This window comes from Eumetopias jubatus, unplaced genomic scaffold, assembly GCF_037043125.1.
Source record: "Eumetopias jubatus isolate StellerSeaLion01/CBP00866 unplaced genomic scaffold, mEumJub1_p1.0 scaffold_15, whole genome shotgun sequence".
Classification (NCBI taxonomy): Eukaryota; Metazoa; Chordata; class Mammalia; order Carnivora; family Otariidae; genus Eumetopias; species Eumetopias jubatus.
This window is the reverse complement of record NW_028274821.1, coordinates 86,980,209-86,992,460: the sequence shown is the minus strand read 5'-3', so window position 1 is coordinate 86,992,460 and position 12,252 is coordinate 86,980,209. Positions and strand designations below refer to the sequence as shown.

General features: G+C 48.5%; 1 protein-coding gene across 1 annotated transcript in view; it reads right to left on the bottom strand.

Annotated features, from left to right (window-relative positions):
* GARNL3 (GTPase activating Rap/RanGAP domain like 3) overlaps positions 1–12,252 on the bottom strand; it is an 82,358-nt gene that overhangs the window by 14,652 nt on the left and 55,454 nt on the right. Inside the window, exons 18-21 of the mRNA XM_088018828.1 lie at positions 8,405–8,503; positions 7,939–8,055; positions 7,211–7,386; positions 5,332–5,490 (exon numbers count right to left, since the gene is read on the bottom strand). Coding sequence (XP_087874954.1) covers positions 5,332–5,490; positions 7,211–7,386; positions 7,939–8,055; positions 8,405–8,503 — 551 coding nt within the window. The remainder of the gene's footprint in view (positions 1–5,331; positions 5,491–7,210; positions 7,387–7,938; positions 8,056–8,404; positions 8,504–12,252) is intronic.

Sequence of the window (12,252 nt, the reverse complement as noted above, 5' to 3'; positions counted from 1 at the left end):
GGAGGGCCTGACACTGCCTGGTCAGCACTGTGAGCATCTTCCTCTCCCGCATGACTAGTTTCCTCCCAAACCTCCTCCTTTTGTGAGCAGAGCTAGTCCTGACGCAGTTCGCCTCTCCAGTCCCTTCCGGAGTCGATGCTGCCCAGGCCCGCCTGGGCTCCTCCGGCAGACCCTCCGCCGGCTTCCTCCTTACTGCTGTCATGGTCGCTGTGCTGATCCCCTGCTGGCTACCCTCAGTATGGGGTATTCCTCCCACTTCACCTAGCACGGGGCCTCTGCCTTGGCTCCGACCTCCCTCCGATGGTACCCTATCCCCTCCCCTCCCTCATCATCTGGCACAGTCCCGGGTGCCATTCAGCACGCAGAAATGAATGAGTAAGGCAGGGTTTCGCCCCTCAAGAAAAACCAGAAAAGCATATAAATACGTGAAACAAGGTACAATGAGACAAATGCCACAAGCAAGAGCTGTGGGTGCTTTGGGGCGGGCGGCAGACCTTGAGGCTCAGAGGTCAAATGTCAACTCTGGGAGCAGAAAGACTTGGGGATCGAATCCCAGATAATTCCTCCCCTGCTATATATCATACTGCTCTATTTTAATGATCTGCATAGTGTGTGTTGCTGTCTGATGTTCACTTATTTGTCTGTTTATCAGAGCCCCCACCCACCCCCCCGCCCCGAGTAGAACATAAGCTTCGTGAACAGAGGCCTCGCCCGTGCTGTTCACTGTCATGCACTCGGCACCTGCCCTGGGCCTGGCACGTGGCAGGAGCAGAATAAATCCTCGGTGAATGCATGACTGAATAAAGGAAATCCTAGCTCTGTCACTTTACAGGTGTGTGCCTTAGGGCCCCTGTTCAACCTCGCAGAGCCTCAGTTTCTCCATTTGTAAAAGGAAAGATAAGAAGGACATCTGCCCCTGTGGGGGCTGAGGATTCCATGAGGCCACTTACGGAAGCACCTAGCACAGGGCCTGCTACTTGGGAAATGCTCAGTAAATGTCAGCTGACAGCACAGCCCAGCTGTGGAACCGGCACCAAGGGGGTATGTGATGCGAGGGAGCAGCCTTTGAACTCTCTGGTCCCAAAGGGAGACTTCCTGTCCCCACCACTTTGACTTATGATCATTTTCTCCTCAGATGTCCCAGTACTTGTCAGTTGGATGACACTTACCCAGCCAGAGGGGGGACAGGGGGGCCAAGTGCTGTCAGCTTTGTAGCCTGGACCTTTGTAGCCTATCCCCCATCATGCCTTGGGACACGACTGTGGAGGCCACAGTATGCTGGGGTCCAGGGCACAGCCTTCCGAGTCAGAGAGCCTGGGTTCAAGTCCTGTCTCTGCTACTTACTAGCTGCGTGGTTTTGGGTAAGTAAGTGACTCCTCCTTCCTGAGTCTTAGTTTCCTTTTCTGCAAAAATGGGGAAGTGAACAGTACATTCCCCATAGTTGTTGGGCAGATTTCGTGAGATAGTGCTTACGAGGTGCCCTGGCACGGGGCCAGACACAGAAGTGATCATTCAGTGGTGGCCGTGTTTATTCTCACTATGGGAGGGTTAACTGTAGTGGGAAAGGTGGGGTGGGACAGTCCGTGCGTTTCGAGGTAGGGCCTGTATATGTGCTTGGGGTGGGGGGGACGCGTGGCCATCAAGGAGTAGAGGAAGTTCAGGCAGAACTGAAGCACGGAGGCAGCAGACACCAGGGAAGTCGCTGGCATGCGGGGGCGAGGGGGGGGTGATGTCTACGAGGGGGTCCCAGGACAGTGCTGACTGGTGGATGCGCATGGCTGTATGCAGAGACTCAGGCTGCAGGGCAGGCAAGGGCTGAGCTCTGGCCAAGGGGCTGGCACTCGGGCACACCACGGCTTGGACTCGGTCACTTACTCCTCTGGCACTCCCCGGCATTTTGTTCAGACCTCTATTAACACTTAGCACAGTGAGACCCACTTCATGCTTTGATGCCTACGTGGGTCTCCCTGGATGAGGGGCCTGGTGGGAGTCAGTCTCTGAGACATTGTGTCTTGACCAGGTGAAGACATCAGAATCAACTAGAGAGCTTTAAAAAATATATACTGGGTTCTCGCTCCTAGAGATCCTCCTATAGTAGGTCTAGGGTAGGACATAAGTGTTGCTTTTAATTTTTTACTTGATTAAAAATAAGTAGTTCACTTTATTGGCATTTTAAAATGATAAGAGTAACATGGTGGTCGTGAAAATTCAAAACAGGTTTGTAACAAGTCAAGTCTGAACCCCACCTTCCCCAGCCCCAGCTGAAAGTGGGCACCACTGCTAGGTCAATGTCCGACCTTCCCATGTGATTTTGGGGTGAGCTTCCCACCGAGACCCACTGGGTCCTGGGCAGATGGTCAAGATGGGGACTTAGGCCCAGCATCTAAGCCAGAGACCTAGATCTCATAATTAGGTCTGCAGTTCCTTCTAGAGGAGACCTTTGTTTTGGGAAGGAGGCCAGTGCTGGCTGTTAGAGTTGGGGCAGCAGGTTACGATAGCCTGTTGGTAAATTAACTTGATGTTGACTTTCAGACTGCTGCTTTGATGCTTCTTAGACATTTCCTCTCTTAACCTGGGGTTCTCTTAGACCCTCAGGTAGGACTGAAGGCTGAAATGGGAATTGAATGGGCTTGGCTGAGAAGAGAGGAGGAATGGAGGTGAGAAACTAGGCCAGAAAATCCACACGGGTGCCAAACAGAGTAACCTGAATGACCCTGAAACACCCAATGACTTAGGGAAGGTCGGCCTCTCTCTCTCCTGCCCCCGTTGCATCGGGGCCTGGGCTACAGGAACATCTTGGTAAAAAGCTAGCTCTGGGGACGCCTGGGTGGCTCAGTCAGTTAAGAGTCTGCCTTCGGCTCAGGTCGTGATCCTGGAGTCCTGGGATCGAGCCCCGCATGGGGCTCCCTGCTCGGCGGGGGGTCTGCTTCTCCCTCTCCTTCTGCCCCTCCCCGTTCCTTCTCTCCTCTTTCTCTCACTTTCTCTCAAATAAATAAATAAAATCTTAAAAAAAAAAAAAAGCAAGTCCTTTCCTGCAGTCCGTTTCTAACTGGCTATTAGAAAACACTTTGTTCATTACCTTTTTCATTTCTCTAGGGCTTATCTTTCCAATTAGACAGTAAATTCCTTGCAAAGATGAGTAGCTGTGTCTAAGCATCCAGGCCCGCTCAGCAAACACTCAGCAGTTGCGGATGTACCAGAGAATGCAATATACACGCTGACCCACTTAGATCTAGGGAAGGGCTTTGAAAAAATTTTTTTAAAGATTTTCTCTTAGGGAAAAACTTGGTGACTTAGTTTTAAAAAGCATATTGAAGAAAGACAGAACACTTTCGAATTATTCCTGATAACTTTCAGAAAAACAAAACCAAGGAGCCACCCAAGACAACCATCTTTAACCCGATTTTTCCTGGGCCTTCATGAATCTTATGAGGAAAAAAAAATCCACACTCTAATGAATTATCAGGGTATTAAATATAAGTAAATAATAACAATCAGCAGAAAAAGCAGGCGAAGTCTTAGGAAATTAGTTGCCAGGGAAGGAACTGATTGAACAAAGACCTTCTGGGCCATGATTTTTCTAAGTCTTTTGGCTGGTCACAGGGTTTTGAAAAGTAAGAAGGGCAAGAACTTTTTTTTTTTTTTTTAAGATTTTATTCTTAAGTCATCTCTACACAAAAGGTGGGGCTCGAACTTACAACCCCAAGTTCAAGAGTAGTATGCTCTTCTGACTGAACCAGCCAGGCACCCCCAAGAAGGGCAAGAACTTCTAAAGCCAAATCGGGCCCTTCTTCCTCAGAGATTGGCACGCTGGAAGAGGTTATGGGTCCCCAGTTGCTGGGATGGAGGGGCAGTCCTTCCGGCTTTAAATTAGGAAGAGTTTCAGGGCAGACTCGTTCTACTAGGTCTGTATCTGCATCACCTGGCAAGACTTAAAGCATATTGATTCCCACACACCCAGAAATTCTGACTTAATTGATCTGGGGTGGGGTCAGAGCACTCATCTTTTTAAAGCCTTCAGGAAGTTATAGCCAGGGCTGAGAAGCAATGTATACAGGTGGTTCCCAGACTTGTCTCAACTTAAGAATCACCTGAGGATCATTTAAAAAATTCCAAAACCCATGTCCACACCCAAGACCAGCAAAATCTCTGGGGTTGGGACACAGGCAGCAGTAGCCTTTAAAGCTCCTCAGATGACTCCAGTTGCAGACAAGTTTGGGCACCACCATATATACATATATATATGAGAAAGAACAGATGATCTGTGATTGATAATTGTGGAAGGCAAGAAGGTCTCCTAATTATATCTAGATTTTTCTTTTTCTTAAAATCTTGCTCTCATTTGGTATTAAGTCTTAATACAGTAATGAGCAATTTTTTAATAACTATTTGGGTAGGGTGTACCCTAATATAAGCTGATTTTTTATTTCCTATAAAGCATAGTCAGAAGGAATTCTGCAGTCTCTTGGACCTAGCTGGACAGGACTGGAGTAGGTTTGTAGGTTTGGAAGTCCTCACCAGGAACTATGTTCTCTGTGGGGGCAACACCCCCGTTCTTTGGTGTCCTTGGTACCCAGCTGGCTCTGTACTGTGCAAACCCCAAGCGGCCCCAATGTTACCGGGCCTTGCCCTGCTTCCCAGTGATTAATGGCCGAGGAGCTCTCCCATCTGCTGTGTCAGCACGGAGCAGCTCCAGGGACAGACAGGTCACGCGGTCTCAGGCTGGTGAGCGCTCACTGCCCCCCCCCCAGGGCCCCCATGTTCAGACCCCACGCAGCCATCTGTAGTATTCGAGTACAACTGCCGGTGGGCCCCGGGTCTCTTCCAAACCCCAGACACCCCTGCACTCCGCGCAGCTCAGGCTGGAGGGAGACCCTCTTTCTCTCTCCTCGTGGTGTCCTAGGGGCCTTTTCAGGGACGGACCCAGGGGCTGAACCCGCCCCAGGCACCCGGGCCCCAAGCTGTGAGTCGACCCGGGCCACGGAGAGGAGAAGGCCCTTCTGGAGTGAATGACCAAACAAATGTTCTCATCTCTTTAGTTACTCAGATTGAGCTTTTCGACCCTTCACGTCTCCTTTATGAGGAAAGATGGAATGGCAGGGGGAGATCTGGAAAAGCTGAGCAGGGCAATGGGGCAATTCCACTAGACAGGACCGTTCTGACCCTACAAGAAGGTGACTTCACGGGCTGCAGCCTGAACAGTGTATCACAGAATACTGCTGTGGTCAATTGTACGTGATTTTAAAGAAATTCTCATCATGGCCTCTCGAGGTTGGAAGACGTGCTCCTGGTCTTCTGTGCTTCCCACTTGCCCTCCGCCCGTCCACTCACCCTGTTGGCCTCCACGTGGTGCAGCCGGAAGGCCTCCCCCGTGCTCTCGTTCACCATGTCAAACTGGTGTCGGTAAGCCACACAGATGAAATTGTCACTCTCCTCGGTTGGCCCATCTATTAAAGTCATCACCGCGGGAGAGTCGGACAGACATATCTCCTGTGTCGTCGACGATGATGTGGGAGAAGGGGTCAGGACACGGCGCAGCCATTTTCATATCAACCCCCCACCCCCGCCCGCTCCCCCATCCAGTAGCGGGTTCCCTCCCCAGGCTCCTGCAGAGCCCTTTGCCGGCAGGAAAGGTGGGGACAGGGAAAGGGGGGCAGGGATTGTGCCAGACTCCCCCCTCCCACAACCTGTCCTCAAAACCCACACCCGGAGAAACCGATTCAACAGTATGATTCTCATTAGCCCTCACATAGTCTGGCCCTGTCCTGTGATTTGATAAGAATAGAACAGTTGCTAACCTTGTTGAGCATTTAACACAGTGCCAGGTACTGTTCTCACTGGATCCTCAAAACGACCTTATGAAGTAGGTAAGGCTATTATTCTATTTTACAGGTAAGGAGACTGAGGCTCAAAGGTCACATGATTTGCCTACATTCGCATAGTTTATACATGGTGCAGCCAAGATTGGAGCTCAGGAAATCTGATTTCGGAGCTGATATGCCACATAAATGCACATGCTCTACATAAGCAGTCATTAAGATTGCTAATTACTGTATTAAGAAGACTAACACCTAATTAGAGCAAGATTTTAACTTGTTTTAACGTCACTGTGAGACGGCGGTTCTGTCCCCCTAAATTGACTGTTAGCAGAAATTGATATGCATAATTCAGGAGGCTTTAACTCTGGCAAAAATAACTGCTCAGCTCACCTACAGGCAAAGTCTGCCCTGGGAGCCAATGCTTGACACGGTTCACACCTAATGTACCGAAGTTTTTAAGAAGGTAAGAATTGGCAAGAGCAGGAAAGGGACCCTCAAGGAGGCTTCTCTCACAAGGTCCCACCCTGAGTGAATCTGCCAATCCTGCTGGCTCGGGCAGGCAGGACAGCTGCTTCCCCGCTCTGCAGCCGCCAAAGCCATGGTTATCTGTTGCTAGCATCCTGCGTTAGCCTCAGCGGTCTCCTTCTTTCAGCTCGTGCCCCCGCCCCCACCACCACTGCCCGGGCCCCCATGCTGATCTCTGTCCAGGAGCCAGAAAGATCTTTGCAAAACCTCCCACTGGCTGATCCCCTCTCACTCAGAGTCAAAACCAAAATCCTAGCAAAGGCCTTCAGGGGCTCTCCGACCTCCCTGACTTGTTCCCTGGGCTCCAGCCACCGTGGCTTCTTGACTGTGCCTTGAACAGGGCCTCGGGGCCTTAACTGGCTGCTCCTTCTGCCTGGAACCCCCTTTCCCCAGCTATCCTCCTCACCTACTCCCATTATTTCCCTTGGATCTCTGCTCAAAGGCAACCTTTTCAGAGAGGGCTTCTGGGACACCCTTTCTAGAACAGATCCCCCGTCCCCTCTCCTTGCCCTTTCCTCCCTCAGTCCGCGTTACTGTTATCCTCGGGACTCAGAATTAGTTCCTCCTTTACGTCTTCCTGAAACTAGGAAGCCATCTCCATGAGAAGGGAGGCTGCTCACGGCTGTATCCTTAGCGCCTAGAATGGCACCGGTAGATGTCCCCTGGCATGAATGAGCTGGATGGAGTAGGAAAAGCCCGAAACCTCAGTCCTCTGGGGAAACCAGGGCTGCAGGCGGGGGACCCCGCCCCCCCCGCTGGGTACTGACCTGCGAGACAACCCCAGTGCGTGACAGACCCTGGGTGGAATGAGAATCCGCCTCCTGACTCCTTGGCCAGGAGAGAAGGGATCTGAAGAGTGGACCTACCCGAATGTACTGGAATTCCTCCACAGGTGACTCCAACGGGGGAGACAGCAGGGGGATGCTGGCCACCCCGCCTGGCTTGTTGTGCTTCCTCGTGATCAGGAGTAGTTTGTTCCGGATGGCGACGACTATCCTCAGCTCTCTGCTGTGGTGAGTGTTAATGGCATACAGGTGGCAGCCTGGGGGAGAGAGAGAAATGATGCTGAACACATGACAGGAGCCTGGAAGCGCCCGGGCCTCGACAACGTGGCAACACCCAAAGACGCTGGACATTAAGCATAACCCAGGGGACTGCCTGAGAATGTTCCAGCCGCCAGGCAAACAGAGGTGTGAAATACAAGTTAGGTTGAGTTTCAGGAAAATTAAGGAAGTCGTATTCCCTGTATTCTAGTTTGTGGTCTTAGCTTCACACCCATGACACCACATGAATTAAAGTGACAGGTGAGCGGAGCTCCAGGAACCAGAAGCTAAAAGTCTCTCTTCACAGATACGCGAACAGAACTCAACTTACCTTCAAAGCTTGTCATGCCAGGCCTAGCCTTTCCTCTAGCCTTCCAAATGCTGGGTTGCCTCTTAGGGAAACAGTGATGCTCTCTTGGTGATGTTTCCGAGTAAAAACCAAACCAATAAAATCAAATTCCCAACGCATTTTTATTTCCAGTGAAATCTGAGCAGTCCGAGGGAAAAAAAGAATTGAACAGAAACCACCAAAATATGAAGCCTGCGGTCACCTTTTGTTTTCTCCAGCTTGTTATCCCTGCAGTCACACTTGCTCTTCACAGCCTGTTTGCCCTCGATGGCCTTGTGCACAGCACTGAGCCTGAAGACAAAGAGGCGGGCGTCTTTCCCTGGTGAGATAAAGAAGGCGCCGAAGGAGATGGGTGGGAAGAACGGAAGAGCAGATTGTGCAGGAAAGCCACTGCTACAGAACTAGGAGCTGAGGTGTTCTAGAACTGGGAAGAAACCCCACACTGCCTCTACCCCACAGTGCCCTGAAGGCTGTGCCCCCCACCCTTCTCCCTCACTGACCCCCCTCAGAGAACAAAGGGCCCCCCGGGGACCCTAAGCACTGGCCACCCGAAAGGCAGTAGCTGGTACGACCCATGTGGTCAGACCGCTGTGACCCTCGAGGTTGGCTGCAGAAGGCTACCTGCTTCCCCGACTCCCAGAGGACACCACCGGGAAAGGGAGTATCACCTTTGTCTGCTCTGAGGATCAGAAGGTCCAGAGTCTCGAGCACATGCATCTGCTTCACTGGCAGGGTTTTGTCAAACACGGGCACTGATGGAAGGTCATCTGGAAGAGGAGACATCGTTCCCAGAACTGAATCCAGCCCGCGCTTTCAAAACCTATAAAATGTGCCTATGAGTGGTCCTGGACCCCAGTTCCCCCTAGGCAAGGAACGTCAGCTTCTAGGGCATTGGTAAGGTCAAACACTGTTCTCTCAGCCCAGGGAGAAGGACTGACATTCCTTCCTCTATATTGGAAGCAGAGCAGCGGGGCCTAGAAACTATATTCTTTTCTTCAGTATTCATCAAAGAAAATGCATCATCTCTCCAACCCAGTTTTTACTGGCGTTGTACCCAGACGACTGAACAGCAAGTTAAAAAAAAGAAAAAACAAGCTCAGTCATTTCTCAGAAGTATTTTCTTATTTTTATGTAGTGTTTGAAATTATATCACTTCTTAGATTATTTTGTATATCTCTCCAGAAAGCAAAATTAAAATTTCCTTTTGTAGTTATTTATTTTTAAAGATTTTATTTATTTATTTGGCAGAGAGAGACACAGCCAGAGAGGGAACACAAGCAGGGAGAGTGGGAGAGGGAGAAGCAGACCTCCTGCTGAGCAGGGAGACTGATGCAGAGCTCCATCCCAGGACCCTGGATCACGACCTGAGCCAAAGGCAGATGCTTAACGACCGAGCCACCCAGGTGCCGCTTCCTTTTGTATTTAAAACAAATAGAAACACACCCTATTACATGCCTATATCCATATCAACAAGAGTTTACCTATACATTTTCAGTATTTCTCCATAGTGGAATATGAAATCTCCTTTTTAGACAAAAGTAAGAGAGAAATGTTGATTAAGCGGCCCAAATAATGGGAAAAAACTCATTGTAACGGAATGTTCAGGAAGAGGTCAGATAAATGGATGATCGAAGACACTGCAATGATATGTAGGATTTGTTGTTAAGATTACTTATAGAGAACTTAAATTGCTAGCAAATACCTTGTTCCTGGAGGTCCCCAGGACAGAGAGGGCCAAAAGAAATACTAAGGCTCTTTCATAAGCAAAGGGTCCGTTCTGAGCTTGATGTAGAATCAGCGCAAGGCAAAGAGGTCCTGGGATAGTGTAGACATATCTGGCTGGATAAGTGGCTTATTCTTTATTGGTGCTTTGTCTGACATTTCGGTCTTCAAGGGCTCTATTGTGAGTCTGGGTTTGTTTCTTTGGTTACAATTCAAGTGCATGGGGCCCTGAGGGTCTTGGCTCTTCTAGAAATCTGTCTGGTTGGGAGTTCATTCCTCCCTGGGTGGTGCCCCAGAGAGAGCAGAGCTTTTGTTGTCGGGAGGGGGTGCATAACTGCTTCACAGGGGACGGCTCTCCCGTTCCTTGCAGGTCTGTATGGGCTCTGGATTTGTCCGAGCACAGAGCCTGCTAAGCTTTTATTAGACAGAGGGCTCTGTTCTAACTGCCATACATTATCGCGCAAGTGTAAATTCTACGCTAGCTCGTCAAACCGCTCTCCTTCCTCCTCTACCCCAGGCCTCCATCAAAGTAACTGAGTCTCAGGCTTTGTGCTTCTGTCGGGGGCAGACTTGAATTTTCAAAACATGGGATGATTGCTCCAATACCCGTTGTCATACCTGACTAAATAACTATGGTTATTTCATTTTAAAAAATATTTATTTGAGAGAGAGAGACAGAGAATGCAAGTGGGAGGAGGGGCAGAGGGAGAGGGGAAGCAGACTCCATGCTGAGCAGGCAGCCTGACTCGGGGCTCAATCCCACCACCCTGAGATCATGACCCTGAGATCATGACCTGAGCCGGAACCAAGAGTTGGATACTTAACCGACTGAGCCACCCAGGCGCCCTGGTTATTTCATTTTGTGAGCGGCAGCTAACATACACGGAGGGCATCCTGCATGTCAGGCTTCAGGGCTGAGCGCTTCACGTGTTATTAACTGAAATGCCCCAATGACCCTCTTGGGTAGGAACTTCTAATACTCCCATTTAACAGAGGAGGATCTGAGGCTCAGAGGTGCTAATAACTTGTCCACGGTCACATCTTGAACATGTGGAACCCAGGTCCATGCGGGGACAAAGCCTGTACTCTTAGCCTAAAAGCAGCACTGCACCCCCATGGATGGATGGATGGGGCCACTGCATGAAACAATACTGTAAGGAATTCATAAAGGACAGAAGCGCTTCATTTGACATTTAAGATAGAGGGATACTGTGTAGCAGCCCACCTGTGTACAGAATAAATTAGCATTTATTCTCCATCAAATCTTTCTCAGGTGGCTGAACAGGTAGCACAGGAAGGGGGAGGAAGCAAGGATCTGAGAAAGTGACATGTGACTTTAATGACTCTTTCGTAGCAATGTTTTCCTTCCTATAATCTCTTTATGAAGCAGTGATCTTTTAGAACTGGATTTCCTATGCAAACCCAAAACAAATGGTCATGGCATCTTTCATCAGCATTTAGTTTCCCTTCAAAGAAGCTTTTGCTACACTTAGAATACAAAGGACCTTGAGTTTTAATAATGACCTTGACAGAAGCAGACTTTCAAGGGGGTAGGTCTAATGAAATTAAGCAGATGCTAATGGGATAGAGTGGAACCAGGCCTGAAAGGAAATGGAGAGATTCACTCATGGAAACGATTCATAATGTGATTAAGTATCGACAAGAAAAAGGTAAACAAAGAAATAACAAGAGCATTCTGGATTCAAAGCACAATGAGGAATACAAAGAAAACCTTAGGGTTATTCTCTTCTTACAAAAGCAAATAGGGTAGCAGAGCTGCTTATCCAGGGAATGAAAACAATAATCTGAGAAATAAATCCAAGCTCGTGGGGGGTATATATGGCTACCATCTGTGTTAGACGACTTCCCTCAAGTTGGAAGAAAAGAAATTTCCTGGCACATCACAGAAATCCTTATATTTAACACCTCCATTAAATTTTGGATCCATAAAGATGAAAATTTCAGCAGGGGACTTGGTAATCTTAGTTTGGATTTTACGATTAAAGAAAACAGAAGCAGCTCAAATAGAATTTTGTTGTTGTTTTTTAGACAAGCCTTACAAATAGCCATTATAAAGCATATTTTCTTGTTTCTAAAAAGAACAAACAGGTAGAATATAACTTCCTTTCGACCAAAACATTTCTCAAAATTATTTGCTCAGGACTATATTTTTGGAAACCTGTGTTAAGGTAAAGACAATAACATGGGTAGAGTTTATTTATTTTAAAGATTTTATTTATTTATTTGATAGAGAGCACAAGTAGGCAGAGCGGCAGGCAGAGGGAAAGGGAGAAGCAGGCAGCCCGATGTGGGGCTCCATCCCAGGACCCTGAGATCATGACCTGAGCTGAAACCAAGAGTTGGATGCTTAGCTGACTGAGCCACCCAGGTGCCCCGAGTTTAATTTGATTTTAATAAAATGCAGTTGGTTTAGTGGACAGAGTGCTGAATTAGCAATCACTTCTGTATTTCAGTTCCAGATGTGCCACTAACCAGCTGTGTGATCTTGGGCAAGACACATTGTTTCTTTCGTTTCTTCATCCATAAAAGGAAGAGACAAAGAGAGGAAGAGACCAGACTAAATGTCTAAAGTCTGTTTTTTTTTTTTAATAATTTTATTTGGTTGCACCTTTGGCAACATCTGTAGACTTTGTTCCCTTTTTGGCATGTTCACAGGGATATCATAAATATAGTAACTGTTGTTTACTAAGTTACTATTATGTGCCAGACACTGACCTAAGCACTTAGCATGGGTCTTCATAATTCCCACAACCCCTTCCTGGAGTTATGATCA